This window comes from Stenella coeruleoalba (genome assembly GCF_951394435.1).
Source record: "Stenella coeruleoalba genome assembly, chromosome: 15".
Classification (NCBI taxonomy): Eukaryota; Metazoa; Chordata; class Mammalia; order Artiodactyla; family Delphinidae; genus Stenella; species Stenella coeruleoalba.
Window position 1 is genome coordinate 56,418,013 of NC_137161.1, and position 17,212 is coordinate 56,435,224.

At 47.2% G+C, this 17,212-nt stretch overlaps 1 protein-coding gene across 3 annotated transcripts in view; it reads left to right on the forward strand.

Moving 5' to 3' along the window:
- The window catches only part of ABAT (4-aminobutyrate aminotransferase), an 88,443-nt gene that overhangs the window by 38,932 nt on the left and 32,299 nt on the right, over positions 1 to 17,212 (forward strand). For 2 of the 3 annotated variants that reach the window (XM_079946256.1, XM_079946254.1), the window contains exons 2-3: positions 9,918 to 10,032; positions 15,398 to 15,495. In XM_079946256.1, the coding sequence (XP_079802382.1) occupies positions 9,963 to 10,032; positions 15,398 to 15,495 (168 nt within the window). In that variant the 5' untranslated portion in view covers positions 9,918 to 9,962. Of the gene's footprint in view, positions 1 to 9,917; positions 10,033 to 11,457; positions 11,570 to 15,397; positions 15,496 to 17,212 lie in introns of those variants that run through there. The other variant, XM_079946255.1, reaches the window with a different exon arrangement.

A 17,212-nucleotide genomic window follows, 5' to 3' on the forward strand; every position in this document is an offset into this window, starting at 1 on the left:
CCAGATTCTGCTTTCTCACTCCTGCTCCCTTGTGGGGTTGGAAATCCAAAACTAGCCCAGCCATTCCAGGATGCGTCTTTACACCTGTTTCCTGCCCCCAGAATAAAGCCTGTGTCTCTCCCATTCAGAGGACTTGGACTTGAAGCCTTGTCTGTTCTTTCCTCCCTTCACTCTGTTCTAGTGATGTCGTGTTCATGCTGCCTGCATGCATGATTTAAGTTCACCTTATGCTTCCTGATGGAGCCTGGCGGGCTGGGGCAGGCAGGTGAACTGGGAGACAGGAGCCTGAGGATGGGAGATGTTGGGGCAGACCAGCTTCTGTCTCGTGGAAGCTGGATGTTCAGGCTCAAGCAGAGCTAGAGATTTGCACGTGCAAATGGTCCCTCCCAGCACTTGAGGCTGTAGAAGAAATACCTTCCCTGCAGAGGAGGGGTCTTTGGAAACTGAGAACATGGCCTGCGGGGAGCCTTCTCTTCTACATCTTGTGTGTCGGCTTCAGTTGGCCGGAACCAAATTCTGTGCCTCGTGACCACATGGGTAGGTTTTATTCTTCCCACTTTACAGATGAGAAAACTGAGGCCCTGGCGAGCTGAGCAATGGTTTTTTTTTAATTAATTAATTAATTAATTTTTAGCTGTGTTGGGCCTTCGTTGCTGCATGTGGGCTTTCTCTAGTTGCAGTGAGCGGGGGCTACTCTTCGTTGCAGTGTGCAGGCTTCTCATTGCAGTGGCTTCTTTTGTCACGGAACACAGGCTCCAGGTGCGTGGGCTTCAGTAGTTGCAGCACGCGGGCTCAGTAGTTGTGGCTCCTGGGCTCTAGAGCGCAGGCTCAGTAGTTGTGGTGCACAGGCTTAGTTGCTCTGCGGCGTGTGGGATCTTCCTGGACCAGGACTTGAACCCATGTCCCCTGCATTGGCAGGCAGATTCTTAACCACTGTGCCACCAGGGAAGTCCTGAGCGACTTTTTTTTTGGCCATGCCACACGGCTTGTGGGATCTTAGTTCCCCGACCAGGAATTGAACCCCAGGCACTCACCTGGGCCCTCGGCAGTGAGAGCACAGAGTCCTAACCACTAGACTGCCAGGGAATTCCCTAGTTGAGCAACTTGCCCAGAGTCATCAAGCTAATAGACAGCACATTTGGGCCCAATTTCTGGCTCACGTTACTTTCTCAAATGAACCCTTAGTCTGTCTTAGGAGTCAACACTTGCCTGTTTCTAAGAACAATATTCCTCTCTCCTGATACAAGCCACTGATGATAGTATCATGCTCCACGAGGCAGGTTCTTAAAGGAAGTCATGAGTGCAGGGTGGGAGGGCCGGGGTCTATTTTGCAGAGAAGACCAGGGAGAAGGAGTCACAGGAGTCGGGGCCGGAGGAGGGAAGCCAGGTCTGAGATGAAACCTTCTGTCCCAAGGCCGCCGTCACAGGCCCATGAATGGGGCCCTGTTAGCCATCTGTAAAGGCCCGGCCTCTGGCTTTATTGGTTGCCATGACGACCCCTGGCCTTGACAATGGAGGCCCACTTAGCTGAACGTGTCATTGTGTCCCCATTGAGTCTGCAGAAAAGCCGACGGCTAGGGCTGCAGATGGGAAAGGAATGTCCCCAGCCTCTGCCAGCCCCTTTGTCTCTGTCCCTAGAGCAGATAGAAGAATGAGAAAGAGCATCTTCAGGGCCTCAGAGAGGTCTGGGGCTTCTATCTCTAGCTAATGACACGTGCAAAGATTTGGTGTTCATAGGGCCTGAGAGGCAGCATGGTGGAGAGATGAGTCCATCTTCGTAGGATGGTTCTGGAGTGTTTATTATTTATTCAGTGATTGTTCTCAGCCGGGCACTGGGGCTGGGGATACAGCAGGGACCCGAGTCCCAGGTCTCAGTTCACCCTCTGCTAGCGCATGAGTTAGGTGCAATTGGTATTGTCCCCATTTTACAGAGGAGGAAACTGAAGCACAGAGAGGTTACTTAAGGTGCCCAAGGTCACACAGAAGGCAAAAGAGGCTGGTTTCACATCAAACACCCTGCATACCACCTCCCCAAAGTGCCACCTTGATCTTCTTCTTTCTCTTCTTTTTCATCTTTGGGATGTTTAACTTTCAAAGTCGGAAACCATTTCCAAGGATTTGGGGGCCATGCAGACCTGGGTCAAGTGCAGGGTCCACCGTTTACCCCTTAGGAATGTGGTTCCAACCCTGCCTCGGGAGCTTCACCAATGCCCAGGTCAGATCCGTGGGTGTGCCCAGGGCGGGGGTGGGGGGTGGGCGTCGTAGGTGGAGAGCTCCCCTGATTCTCACGAGCAGCATGGGGAAGAATCACTGGCTTCTGAGACCCCAAAATCACTGGCTTTTGAGCTTGGGAAGCCATTCACCTCTGAGCCTGTCACCTGAGGTGGATACGAAAAGTAGTATAGAAGATACAGGGCACACAGTAGGTGAGCCTTAAACAGCAAGGGAGGGGATATGGTGATATATGTATACATATAGCTGATTCAGTTTGTTATACAGCAGAAACTAACACAACATTGTAAAGCAATTATACTCCAATAAAGATGTTAAAAAAAAAATCCAGCAACCAGTACTTTTGACTTTTTATTCTCCCACCAAAGCAAATTGGGAAGGTTCCCCCCCCACCCCGCCGCCGCCCCCCCCCCCCCCCCCCCGCCCCGTTCACCTGAATTCCTCTCCCCCTATTGATTTAAACACATTGCTTTCTCCCAGCCCTGCCCACCCTTCAGTTGCACCAGGCAGATAAGAGGGAGCAGAGAGAACTAATTAGCATTTTAATTAGAGGAAAAGGGATAGGGAGCAGTGGGTGGAAACCCAAGGGTTTCAACTTGTTTTGACTGAAACGCACAGTAAGAAACAGCATTTATTGTAGGGGCTCTGGGTGTCTGAAACAAAGATCGCCCCCATCTGCCGCGTACTCTGATGGTTCCTATTCTGTCTAATTTATTGATTGATTGAAATTTCTCTTTAGGTTCTGTCAAGGAGAAAAGTCCCTGTCCTCCTTTAACACCTGTCTAAGAGCTGGTGGTCTCCATGCCAGCAAAAATAGGGGGCCTGGCCGAGGCCGGAAACCTTGGGTAGTCAACTGCATCCAGCTTTTAATTTAACAACCTGTCTTGATTTTCTTACATTCTTTCCCCCATCACCTTTATTTGCCCCAGATGAAACTTTGAGGAAAAGGGGCTGGGGAGTGATTAGTAAGGGTTGTAGGAAAATAGCTTTATAAAGTTTAGAAAGCAAGTTGATTTCTGGGCTTCCCTGACAGTCCAGTGGTTAAGACTCGGAGCTTCCAAAGCATGGGGCGCGGGTTTGATCCCTGGTCGGGGAACTAAGATCCCAGGTGACTCTCGACACAAGCAAAAAGTTAACAAAAAAAGATATAAAGCAAGTTGATTTCAAGAAGTACGTTAAGTAAATACATGTTGTACGAGATTAAAAATGTGAGGGAGAAGTAGTATGCTGGGAAGAGGTTTGGAAAACACAGAGGGAGACGGGATTTTAGGGACCAGGGGTGCCTGCAACCAGCTTGTTTCCATTCAGAGTCTGGGATTTCTCCAGCCCCGCCTTGGCCACAAGCCTCAGGGTGTGCCAGTGCTCAGAAAGCTCGCCCTCAGGCCCGGGATCCTTCAGGTCACCTCCTCCTTTTTCCAGATGTGCCACAGATGGCAGAGGGCATGGCGGGAGGAACAGGGTGATGCTGGGACCCTTCTGGGGTAAGAGTGGAGGTGGGGAGTAGTGCTGCCAGGTATTCTGAGCAAACTGCTCGCCACATGCTTCTCGGGGTCAGAAGGGGCCTTAGAAACCATATGATCCAACACCTACATTTTACACACGAGGAAACCGAGGCCAGGAGAGTGATGTGTCTTCTGTGCCCGAGCCAGACAAGGGCTGTGGTGGACAGTCAGTGACACAGTGACTTTAGATTTGAGGGGAGGGGAATGTTATCGTTAAATTGTTGTTTTAACACAAATTTCAGACCTGCTCGCTAATTTTAAATATGATCTACCTTAAAAGGTATGTGGGAATGTCTGCCTTTCACAGCTCGAATGCGATGAGTCCGGGAGCTGTGCTGAGCTCCGGGTACCTGGTGAACAGGAAAAACTCCATCCCCACTCTCTCGGGGTTTGCATTTTTCTAAGTGTGATTGGAGGGTTTTAGGCAGGAGAGTGATGTGAGATGAATTGTCCTTTAAAAAGGTCAGAAACCAATTAGAAAACAGAAGGAGAGGAAGAGAGAAAGCCAGGAACCCCCTGAGGGCATCATTGCCCTGCCAGGTGAGAGACGGGCATGACTGGCCCCCAGCAAGACCCCTGGGCACCCAGCTGTCTGCTGTCACTGTTGCTGCTTTGGGGTCTCCGCCCGGGAAAGGGAGCCCCTCCTGTGACTGACTTGCATCTGAGGGGCCCCAGAGTGAGTCTGCAGGGAGAGTCTGCCTGTAGGCTGTCCTCTTTCCTCAGTGACCCCAGAAACCTCCAGGGATCTCAGACCACAGAGCTCTAGAATCAACGACTGCACTATTACAGTGCACGTGACAGACATCACTAATCTATCACAGCTCTTTTAAAGCTGGGTCTTGCTCTGCATTTCATCAGAGTGCCTATGCACGGTGCCTGGCGTATCACAGGGGCACAGGGACACCTGCTAAGTGAATGAATGAAGCAGATGGGTCAAATGACAACTTGGGATCACACAGCCTGTAGCGGCAGGAATTCAAACGCAGGCCTCTATGATCAGGATGTGTCATTCCCCTCTATGCCCTTTTCTGGTCCTCTCTCTCCCCTCTGTGAAAGAGGAGGGATCACTCAACAATTCTCTTTCTTATTGAGGTCAAATTCACATAACAAAATTAACTATCAACCATCTTCAGTGAACAATTCTGTGCCTTTTAATACATTCACAATGTCGTACAACCATCACCCCTATCTAGTTCCAAAATTTTTCATCACCCAAAATAGAAACCCCGTGGCCATTCATAGTCACTCCCACTATCCTCTCTTCCCAGCCCCTGGCAACCACTGATCTAAGTTCTATCTCTTTAGATTTACCTATTCTTGAAGTTTTATATATAAACAGAATCTTACAATGTGTGACCTTTGACGTCTGGATTCCTGCATTTACCATAATGTCTTTGAGGTTCATCCATGTTGTATCGGTGCTTCTTTCCTTTTCATGGCGAATAATACTCCCTGGTCTAGACAGACCGCATGGTGTTCATCTGCTCGTCCATTGATGGACAGTGGGTTGTTTCCAACTTCTGATGATTGTGAATGGTGCTGCTGTGAACATGCATGTTTATGTATTTATTCCTATTTTCAGTTCTTTTGGGAGTGGAATTGCTGGGCCATATAGTCATCCTACGTTTAACATTTTGAGGAAGGCATAATTCTTAAACCACCATCTCTAAGGCTGAGGGTTTAGGAGCTGGTCCCTGGCTGCTTCCTCGCCATCATCTCCCACCCTGGTTGGTGCCCTCCACTCAGCTCACCCCAGCAAGCCCCCCTCCCCAGCTCAACGATGACCCCAGCATCTCATTGACATGCTGAGTACTCATTCCCTCCCTGTCCTCTGGGACTTGACTGAACAGGATCCTTCCGGATAAGACGAGCAGCTGGCACCCTCCCTCCTCGAGAGGGTCTCCAGAGGGTTCCATCTGGCGATCAGCTGTTTCTGCCCCTCATCTTCCCTTCCACTCTGTGATTTCTTGCCTGAATCCTTGGCCATTCCATGTCCTTTCATGCCTCCGAGCATTAGCTCAGGCCTTACCTCCCCTTTCTTCTGTGACTTCTGAAATCTCGCAGCCTTTCAAGGGGCAGCACGCCCCCCAACCCAGAATTAATTTCTCTGTTCCCATGGTACCTTGCTTATACCAGCAAAAGGCAGGGTTCCATTCTGTCTTATACAGAATTAGTTGTTGACAGTGAACTGGAAATTTTTTCACCTGCATATCCTGCCAGGTTATTTTAAGAATTTATCAACATGATGCGTAAAGCAGCTAGTACATTAAATTCTCCCATTTTTTCTCCCTTCATTCCTCTGACACTAAATTATGAGCTTCAGAAAGAGAGGAGCATTTTATCCATCTTCGTTTTCTCCTATGCCTAAATAATGCAGTGCCTTGCCTGAAACAGGTGCCTAATTAATTTTGTTGATTGAATTAGTGGGCCAGGGACAGTGAATGAATGACATTAATTCTTCTGATTGTTGGAAATATATTGTGCTAAGAACTAACGTCTGATAGAGATCAGGTTTCGTTATAAGGTCAGTTTCAACTGCGGGCCACTGAAATATCACTGAGATATATTTCCCAGTGTGACATTTTGTAATTGAAAGTGTATAGATGTGACTTTCACTTTTGCAGAGCATTCAAATGTTAATATGCTAGCTCTCCGAGATTCTCGCATTTTCAAAAACACATCTAGCATTTTCAAAAACACGTCTACTGGAAATTGAACTGTGTGGAGTCTTAAGTGCTCCCGTTTGAGACCAATGCTCTTAAATGAGAGACAGCAACTACTCTTTCTACCTAGTTACCAGGCTGCTAAAAATTAACAGGCTTGCATTGAGTTGGCTGTTCTGGAATAGATCAAATATCCATTGAGTTATCAAGGAAAGAGTCTGGTTTCTCAGTTAATTTAAGGTCGCACCTTCCAAGCCCATGCTTTTCTCAATAATATTTTCTCGGGTGAAAAGCCATAAAATTTCCCCTCTGAACTAGATCATTTGTATTCATCAAGCCCCGTTGCTTCTACAGTAGGTGTTTTGTTATTCACTGACTTAATCGATGCTGTAATGAAGGGTTTGGGGTCAGGCAGTCCGAAGCAATCCTATGACCAAATCCAAATACCATAACTCCTCCGAGCTTCCATCTCGTCGTCTCTGAAACGGAGAGATACACTACTGCTGGTTGAGCAGATTGAGGGGAATAAAGTACCCTTCAGAACAGTCACTTCCACCCTGGAGGAATCCCGATCCCCCACTGGGCAGAGAAGGTTTGCCGCCCAGAAGTCTTCATCCTTAGCCACCCTGCAGGGCCTTGCTCCACCTGCAGTGCTGAGTAGAAGCAGCCTTATTATTATGGTTTTGTTTATCATTTTCTTTTTCTTTTATTGGCTGTGCCGTGTGGCATGTGAGATCTTAGTTCCCTGACCAGGGATCGAACCTGCACCCCCTGCAGTGGAAGCACGGAGTCTAAATCACTGGACCACCGGGGAAGTCCCAGAAGAGGCATCATTATTATTCCCAATGCACTCCCAAAATTTGGGGCTCTGACGCTCTAACCATGCTGTTAGCTAGGATTCTGTTTGCAAGCAACAGAAATCCATTCAAAGTAATGCAAGCAAGCCCCGAAAAGTGGGGAAGGGGGAGGCTTTCTGGACTTTCTTACCAAGGCACTATTAGGATGGGAACACTTTTCCCTCACTCCTGATGTTTCCTCCCACGTGGAGGGACATCTTTGAGCGTAACACTCCTGGCTCTCCCCTGCCCCCACCCACTCACCCCCCCCCCCCCCGGGAAGGTAACTCAGGTCCCCCCAACAGGTTCAGAAGTGGGTGCTGCACTCATGGCCGAGCTGAGCTGCAGGCTTGAGATGGAACCAGGGAGTCCCCCACATGCCGGACCCACTTTCTCTCTCCTGTGGCTGCTTCTCTCTAGTGCACAGGCCACATTCTTCTCCATGAAAAGACCCTGTTGGGGGACTTCCCTGGTGGTCCAGTGGTTAAGACTCTGCTCCCAATGCATGGGGCCTGGGTTCGATCCCTGGTCAGGGAAGTAGATCCCGCATGCCGCAACTAATGATCCCGCACACGGCAACGAAGATCCCGCATGCCACAACTAAGACCCAGCGCAGCCAAATTAATTAATTAAACAAAAGACCCTGTTTGAACGCCAGCTCCTCTTACAAGGTAGATAGTGGCTGACCCAACAGCTCCCAGGACTCTGGCCCAGCCGGGACCAGTCAGGTATGACCAGTGGGGCTGGGTCACACAGAACAGACCTGGCTGCCATGTCTACACCCCTGTAGATGGAGGGAGAAGTTTCTGAGAATGGTGAATGGTGACATTTGCTGACCCTGGACTCAGACAGCTGAGTTCTGTTTTCAGATCCACCATTAACATCTATGTACCTCAGTTTCCTCATCTGTAAAAAGGGTGTGATATAGCATTGTTGTGGGTGTTAATAATAATAATAAATGTTAATAATACTGTATGTAAAGTGCTTAGCACAGTGGGCAGCATGTAGAAAGGACTCGGGAAACAGTAATAATGAGAAGCGAATGCTTCCGTCGTTGTTCTGAGAAACAATACAGGTCTATACCCAGTATTGTAGGCACGCAAGGAAAATACATGTGCCAAGTAACAAAGCATGTATTTAGTGAGAAGACCCACAAACGAAAAGATGCACAGGAGTACGTTTGAATGGTGGCCTGGGGAGAGGGGGATGGAGGGGGGAGAGGTGATAAGAAGAAGCAGACAAACGATGCGGGAGGGAGGCTTTGCTCCAGGCCCACAGTGCAAAGGCAACTAACAGAGCTAGGTGCCGGGATTTGGGATCAGGGCTTAGGAGCAATCTGGAGAGAATCAACCAACACACCTGTAAAGTGGGAGCTGGGAACCCTGACTCCCTGGGGCTGCGTAGAGTAACTATCCACTGGGCTCTGGGCCTGTTCCGGTTTCAAAACTGAAAATCCCACATTCCAGGGACCCCTCTCAGTCCAGAACAAACTCGGGAGAAGTACAACCCCCAAAATGGGCCACCGGATACGCCTCTGGATCTGCAGGATTCCCAACCACCGATATTCTGTATGTGAACAGGGCAGAGGGAGCTCCCTGCTTCCCACATTGAGCAGTCATCATGACGTCTGCTGTGAAGTTTTGTCTGTCTGGGTCTTTCCATCGTGTAGAACACAGGCCTGCCTTGCTTATCCCAGGTGGACGATGCCCTGAGCTTGCCAGCTCACCTACAGAGAGCTCTCAAGCCAACCCTGTCCCCTCTCTTTGTTTTTCCATCTAGAAAATGGGCATAATAATCCTACCTGGCTACAAGGTCAAATGAAAACATGGGAACAGGCGTTGATTTAAAGTGTATATTCTGGGGAATTCCCTGGAGGTCCAGTGGTTAGGTCTCGAAGCTTTCACTGCTGTGGCCTGGGTTCAATCCCTGGTCCAGGAACTAAGATCCTGCAAGTCACGCAGTCAAAAAGTTTTTTTTTTAAAGTTTATATTCTGGGCTTCCCTGGTGGCGCAGTGGTTGAGAATCCACTTGCCAATGCAGGGTACACAGGTTCAATCCCTGGTCCGGGAGGATCCCACATGCCACGGAGCAACTAAGCCCATGCGCCACAACTACTGAGCCTGCAGTCTACAGCCTGTGAGCCACAACTACTTAGCCGCGTGCCACAAATACTGAAGCCCGCATGACTAGAGGCCGTGCTCCGCAACAAGAGAAAACACCGCAATGAGAAGCCCGTGCACCAAAACAAAGAGTAGCCCCTGCTCACCGCAACTAGAGAAAGGCCACACGCAGCAATGACCCAACGCAGCCAAAAATAAATAAAATAAATTTATTTTTTAAAAAAGTTTAGGGCTTCCCTGGTGGCGCAGTGGTTGAGAGTCCGCCTGCTGATGCAGGGGACACGGGTTCGTGTCCCGGTCCAGGAAAATCACACATGCTGCGGAGTGGCTGGGCCCGTGAGCCGTGGCCACTGAGCCTGTGCATCTGGAGAGGCCGCAACAGTGAGAGGCCCACGTACCGCCAAAAAAAAAAAAAAAAAAAAAGTTTATATTCTGTATAAAAGCAAAGGATTTCATATTAGAAGAACCTTCTCCACTGTGTGGGGAAATTGTGGGGAGTGGGATACTTGGCCAGCAAGGGTGTGGTCTTGGTTGGCGTGACTCTGTGCTTCTGTTTTCTTTCAGGGCAGGAGCGTGTGACGGGGGTCTCTGTTGCCGGTGGAGGTGACCATGGCCTCCATGTTGCTCACCCGGCGGCTGGCCTGCAGCTTCCAGCACAACTACCGCCTGCTGGTGCCCGGTAAGCCCTAGGGAGTTCTCGGCAAGAACTGGCCCTAATGGAAGACACAATCCAGACTAGGAATTCGGGGTCTGAAAAAGTCCTTGGGGTTAAAGGGATCCACTGTCCCACCCACCCCCATAAAACTGTCCCCATCGCCACACCTCCCATCTCCACCATGTGTTCCTGTCCCCGGGTGGACAGCTCTGCAGTGGTCAGGGAGCTGATCCATCCTGGAGCCACTCTGCTGGCACGGAGGTGGTGGCCCCAGCAGCCAGAAGGGCCCAGCTGGCTGCATAGGGATTGCTGGAGAAAACATAGCTGGCTTTACTGCGGAGAAACAAGAAAACTACAGAAGTCCTTGTAATTCACCTGAAAGCTTCAAGGGCACTGGGTGGGAGGCCCCATCCCAGGAATGTCCACCCCACCCTCTCCCTCACCTCCACTCACCCTGCGCCTAACCGGCCAACAGCACTGGCTCATTCTGCCGCCGTGGTCTCTCTCAGATGCTTCTACTTCTCTCTGTCTCGCTGAGTTCAGTGTAGCCCGGTGAGCACCCTGCCCGCGTGATCTCAGGAGACCTCCCTCCCTATAGTCTAATGAGGAAGGAAAGGGTGAATCCCATTTTACAGATGAGAAAACTGAGGCTCAAGAAGCAAAGTCACACAGCCCCTTGAATGCAAGTCAGTCCGGCTCCAGACACTGGGTTATCATCACCACTCCCCCACGTGCCTCCCAGCAGCTCTGGGAGAGGGAGGCTTGCAGTAGCCTCCTTTGGACGCCAGCCCCTCCAGGCTGTCCCCAGTTTTCAGAGCCCCGTGCTTGCTGTCACAATGTCCCCTTCTTATTGTCAGTCCTGTCTGCCTTCTGAAGACAAATTGTTTGCCGAGGCCTTGATTTGCATGTTGAATGTTGCAGGTGTTTATATCCTGAGTGCGATAAAAAGCAGGAATGTTCTCTCCTCTCCCACAGGTTTTATTTTTAAATAAACATTTTCTTTTGGAATATTTTAGGTATGCAGAGAAATTGCAGAGGCAGTACAAAGAGATCCCATATGCTCCTCACCTAGTTTTCCCCAGTGTTAGCATCTTACATCACCAGGATGCGTTTGTCACAACTGAGGAACTGACCTTGGTACGTTGCTCTGAACCAAACTGAGACTCAGAGAGGTTATGTAAGTTTCCCAGAGTCTCAGAGCCTGCCAGTGACTGAGCCAGGCTTTGAGCCGAGCCAGGTTGCCCCAGGACCCACACCCTTAACTACATATTAATTATCTATTGTGATATAACAAATACCTGCAAACTTAAGAGGTTAAAATAATGCACGTTTATTATCTCACAGTTTTTGTGGATTATGAATCCAAGGCTTGGTGGATGCTCTGGGTCCAGGTCTCTCATGAGGCACAGCTGAGCTGGTACCAGGGCTGTGGTCCTGTGTGAAGGTTCATCGGGGGAGCCGGGGATCCACCCTCAAGCTCAGTCACGTGGCTGTGGCTGGCTTCAGTGCCACGTGGAAGTCTTCATGCAGCAGCTCACAACACGGCAGCTGCTTCCTCAGGGTGAGGGAGAGAAGTGGGTGCCCAAGTGGGGAGCCACAGGCTGCTACCACCCTCACTGTGTTCAGATGCTTCCGTGCAGTGCCTCCACCCACTGGATCACTGCAAAGCCATTAAACATGCTGATAGTTCATGGCCTGAGGCAGTGTTCCCAATGGCATCATGCAAAGCGTTTGTAATCTTATATCAGCAGGTAGAGCACAGAGACCCGGAGACCAGACAGCAAAATGGTTCTCTCAGGGTGGTGAAATTAGACGTGTTTGTTTTTTCATTGTTGCTTACTGATATTTTCCTAGTTAAGAGTAAGTGGGGTGGACAGTGGAGGGGAGGGATAAGGTATGTTGTTTTGTTTTTAAACAAAAGCAGAGCAAACAACTCCAGTGGAATGTGACCTTGATTTTGGCCAGGCTCACATACAGAACCCTCGCTATTTGGGAAAATGACATTCATTTATTACTCTCAGCAGAAGACTAAGAGGACGTTAAAAACATTGGATGGCTGCTTTTACAGTTTAGAGTTAAAAAATGACTGTGTGGATTGGCATGGCCACAGAGGGCTGGGCTGGATGTACCCGCTGTGCCTGGTCTTGTGCGTCAGGGCACACCCCTGGCTTCTGGGCGTAGTGCTGCTTTATTCATGAATGAAAATGCTGGATCATTCAATATTAATGCAAACATTTTTTGGCTTCCTTGTACTTTTGATAGTAATTTGCCTCTGGGGGAAGTGAGTCGTTTTGCTGCAAACGTTTCATTTGAAAGACCCACACTAGATGAAATGGAAGATACATCAGTTACATTCACAGTATCTGGGAAACGAGAGGTCCAGCGGACAGATTTCCAGCTTAGCCACTCAACAGACGTGTGACTTTGGGCAAATTAATTGACCTTTCTGAGCTTTAGTGTCTTCTTTAACATGAGAAGCATAATAACGTTTATCACCTGGGGGTTGTGAGCGTTACGTGCAGTAATCCATGTAAATTGCTCAGAATAATGCCTGGTATGTTCACCATTAGTGCTCAATAAATGGACATCTACTCATGCAACTTGGTATAAGCGATCCCAGAAAAGGCTTCCTTGACAATTTAAATCTTGTTCTTTTTTTTTTTTGTGGTTTATGGCATTATATATCATCAAGAGAAAATTTATCATATTGGTATTTGGTTACTTTCCTCTACAAAAAATCAAAATTGAGATATAGTGGGAAAAGCACAAGTATTCTGGATTTAGGTTCTGGCCTTGCAACTCACTAGCTGTGTGACCTCAGGAAAGTTGCTTAACCTCTCTGATCCTCATCTGTAAAATGGGGACAACATCATCTCACAAAAAATTTGTGGATTAATTAAAACAAGAGGTGAGCGTTTGCCTAGGTAGGGCCTGCCTAGCACAAAGTAGGGACTGAAACTGTGTTAGTTTCCCCATCTTCCTTTTTCCGATAGCACAGTTGCCAAAAAACTCACCAGACTCTGATTTTCAGGATTTCTGCCCAGAGGTTTTGGCCCTCTTCCATCCACACCCACAAAGACTTGGCACATGGTAGGAACCAGTGCAGTTCTTGACCCAGACCCATCCGCCTTGCACCTGGCCATGGCTTCCCCGCCTCATGCCCCATTGATCTCTGCTCCCAGTAGAAGGATCCTTCCCCTCTATCCACTGCCTCTCCTAGCTCCTACCCCAACCCCACCTCCCAGTCCTGTTTACTCATGGTCTTGGCATGTTCATAACCGTGACTCCACATGACCCCACACGCTCCCTGTCATCAGGATCCTTTCAGCTGCAGGTCCCACTGCTAACTCCCTCCATTCCTGGTATTCCTGCTTTCCAACCTCCAAGAAGTCTGATTCCTACAATGCGATGTCAAGACATTTTCTGGAGAAAGGAAGGGAGGACTTGTGTATCCTCATGAGAGGACAACTTACTACTTACAAATTTTTCACTTTCCCCCTTTGCTGGAGACAAAGCAAGACCAGCACTGGTTAAGAGCTCTTTTTATCCAAATAGACATCCCTGTTGAATGCAGGTCTAGCTGGACTCAGTCTTGACCAGTAACCCTGAGCTCTGGAAGAGAGAAAGAGTTTACAGTTTTCTTAAAAGTCATCAGTGTGTTCCATGACCTTTAACTCTCTGCTAATGGAATAAATGGGAATTCACTTTTCATTGTAAGATCAAACAAAAGATAATAAAAGCTGGTACCTTCATGCCTCAAAATAAGGGTAGTTTTGGATTTTAACTGGATTTTACGTTCAAAGGGCTACACTTTATTGCATAATTAATTCAGAAACCTTCTTTGATATTCAAAGCAATTATGAAAAATTAAGAATGAATTTAAATATGTTTTCTAATATCATGGCTTTTTATAGTTTGGCAAGTTGTGTGTGTGTGTGTGTGTGTGTGTGTGTGTGTGAGACACAGAGAGAGAGAAAACAGAGAGAGATGCTAGCATGTTTTAGTGTTAGTTTCCTTTCCTATGTAATGCAAACAATAACGACCTACCCCTCAGGGTTGTGGAAAAATAAAATAAGATCACACATATGATTTATATGAAGCATCTAGAGATTCCCTAGTTTGATGCAAGTATGGCAACCCGTGTAAGAGGAACTCACATTTGCCAACCACCAAATATGTGCCAGGAAGATGAAAGATGAACAGGGACATTAAAAGGATTTCTAGGGGTTACTGATTATAAATCATTACACACTTATCTTGGATTCCGCACAGCCGTCTTTTGCTTAGCGATCAGTGAGACTTGGAATTGAAACTACCCTTCATTTCAGCAAGATGCTGAGCTAAAAAGTTCTGTGAGGTTAGCCTGGGAACTCAAGTTTATTTAACCCTCTACAAGTTTATTACTATGCAAAAAATGTGAAATCAGTTTCAAGCAAATCACTTGTGCCCCAAATATTTTTTAACCAAAAAAATCTATAAGTGAGGACCACCTGAATTTAGACATTTGCTTATTCTCTCCTGGATGATTTTTGATCGATGCAACTAGGGGCACAACTCCTGGGTGGGTGCTACTGGCATCTAGTGGGTGGAGGCCAGGGAGGCTGTTAAACATCCTGCAGTGCCCAGGGCAATCTCCCACAGCAGAGAAGATACAGCCCACAGTGTCAATAGGCCCGAGGCGGAGAAACTCAGGTCTATATATACATATGGATATAGATTAAATTTTTTACAAAATTTGGATAATTTTTATAATGGGTACATAATATTGCCAGTATTCCGCTGTCTGTGAAATGGTAGAATGTGGCATATTCTATTCAGCAACTCTCCATTGTTGGACATTTAGGTTGTTTCCTCTTTGTTGTTGTTAGAAACAATACTATGACAAATATTTTTTGTGTGTTTTTGGTTTTTTTCTTTTTTCTTTTGGCCTCCCTGTGCTGTATGCGGGATCTTAGTTCCTCGACCAGGGATCAAACCCATGCCCCCTGCAGTGGAAGCACGGAGTATTAACCACGGGACCGCCAGGGAAGTCCCAATATTTTTAACCTATATCTTTGTGCACTGGTCCCGTTATTTTCTTGGGATGAATCCTAAACACTGAGATTGCTCACTCGAAAGGAATAGGAAGCCGGCATCAGCTTATCCTCACACCAGCAGGACGTGAGCATGCCTTCTTGCTTACAGCTTCCCTGGCACCGGGCTTTCCCGTTTCTTTAAATCCTCAGGGTTCTTGTGGTGCCCACGTGGCCACACTCAGAGTTCTGGGACAGTCTGGCGGGTATGGGGCTGAGGTACTGACACTGCCTCTGTTAGGGACATTGGGTGTTATAAGGGCAGGAGTCTCACATCTGCTGTCCCCAGGGGTTCTCACCATCTTTGTTTACTGCAGGATCCAGACACATCAGTCAGGCCGCAGCCAAAGTCGACATTGAATTTGATTATGATGGGCCTTTGATGAAGACGGAAGTCCCAGGGCCTAGATCTCTGGTGAGTTGAGCACAGCTGAATGGTGTGTTTCAGAAAAGAGCAAAAAGTGTCCATGGGGCAAGAACACAGCCAAGCTGAGGGCCCCGTATCCTTAGCTCCTTTCAGAGTTCACCATTAGAGATCCTGAACCTTAAACCAAGCCATTCCTTCATAAGAAGCCAAAGAAGTCTTCTCAGAGGAGATGTATCAGTTGTCTATTGCCACAATAATGCTGTGTAACAAACAATCACAAAACCTCAGCAGCATACAAGTTGCTCGTGCATCCAGGGTTAACTGGCAGTTGGGTAGGCAGCTCTCTTGGGCTCATCTACATGCCTGAGGGATGACTGGCTAGGCTTGTCTTGGGTCACTGTGGTGACTTGGCTCTGCTTTGTGCATCTCTCATGCTCCAGCCAGCCAGGCTGAGCTTGTTCTCACAGTGACCGAAGAGGAGAGCTTGCTGTAGGTCTCTTGAGCTAGGCTCCACACTGGCCCACCATCATTTCCACTTCATTCTGTTGGCCAAAGCAAGTTACATGGCTTGCTTTGAGTCCAGAGTCAGGGGCTGGGGCACAGCATTCCAACAACAGTGAAGGAACATGACGATGTGATATGGCACAGGGCGTGTATAGCACGTGCCCCACTGAGCTTGATCTTAAAGGGCCACAAGGAGGAATTGGATGAAGGAGTGCATTCTGTTCTAGGCAAGGGGAATGATGTACAGAGAAGCCCTCAGGGTGACAGTACAGGGTGTATGAGAGTAGCTCTGAATCCCTGGAATTGATGTTAGCCTGTGAGATGGAAGAGACACAGGTGAGTGAGGGGTGTTGCTGCTTCTCCTCAAAGAAGCTACAAAACCTGCATACAACACACTTTGGAAGGCTGGTTAACCTTGATTCTGTGTTGTAATGTGCAATACTATTTCTAATGTTTGCACCTAAAATATAACAGTGTAAACCTTTTTAATACAAATTTATTTTCTTTGCATATTTTGCAGATTTTATCCACAGTGTCTTTTTTTTTAAGTCAAAAGCTGTCTCTTTTGTCATTGAAACTATTTAATAAATACAGAAATCTTTGTACCGATGTAAATGATTGTAGTTATTTTGCATAGTCTTTTGCTGACAAAAGACTTTTTTCATGCATAGTTGTTTTGGGGAGGGTGGATTTTAATTTAATAATCGTAAAATACTTGGAATAAATTTCATATTCTTGTCATGAATATTATTTTGTATTTTTACGTGGAAATACATAGTTTTATGACACTAATTGCTAAAGTTTACTTTATGTTGACTTGTTTTTAAAGAAGAAATCCTTGTAATAGTAAAACCACTAGTTTGTAATTCCCGGTTTCTATGTGGAATTGTACAAGTGGGGTGTTCAGATTATAATTATAAATGGTTCTTTGATGTGCAAATTTCTATTTTCAGTTAATTTTATTTTCCTAATGGGATGTTAAAGCCTTTTTTTTTACCCCTTAATAAAAAGAGAGCCCATGCTTTTCTGGACATTAGATAAATATCTTCAGCTTAAATTTTTTTGTTAAATAGTTTATTTGACTGTAATCTTTGAAGTGTCTAAACCCCCAGCCTGTCTGTTGTGCTGGTAATTTAACTGGCAGGAATTGTTTCCTGCCCACTAATTCTTTTAAGCAATTTTAAAATACTTATAACATTGGGAAAACATGAAAGATTTTAAGCTGCTCTGGCAAGCATGTGTCCTTGCTCTAATGCATTTC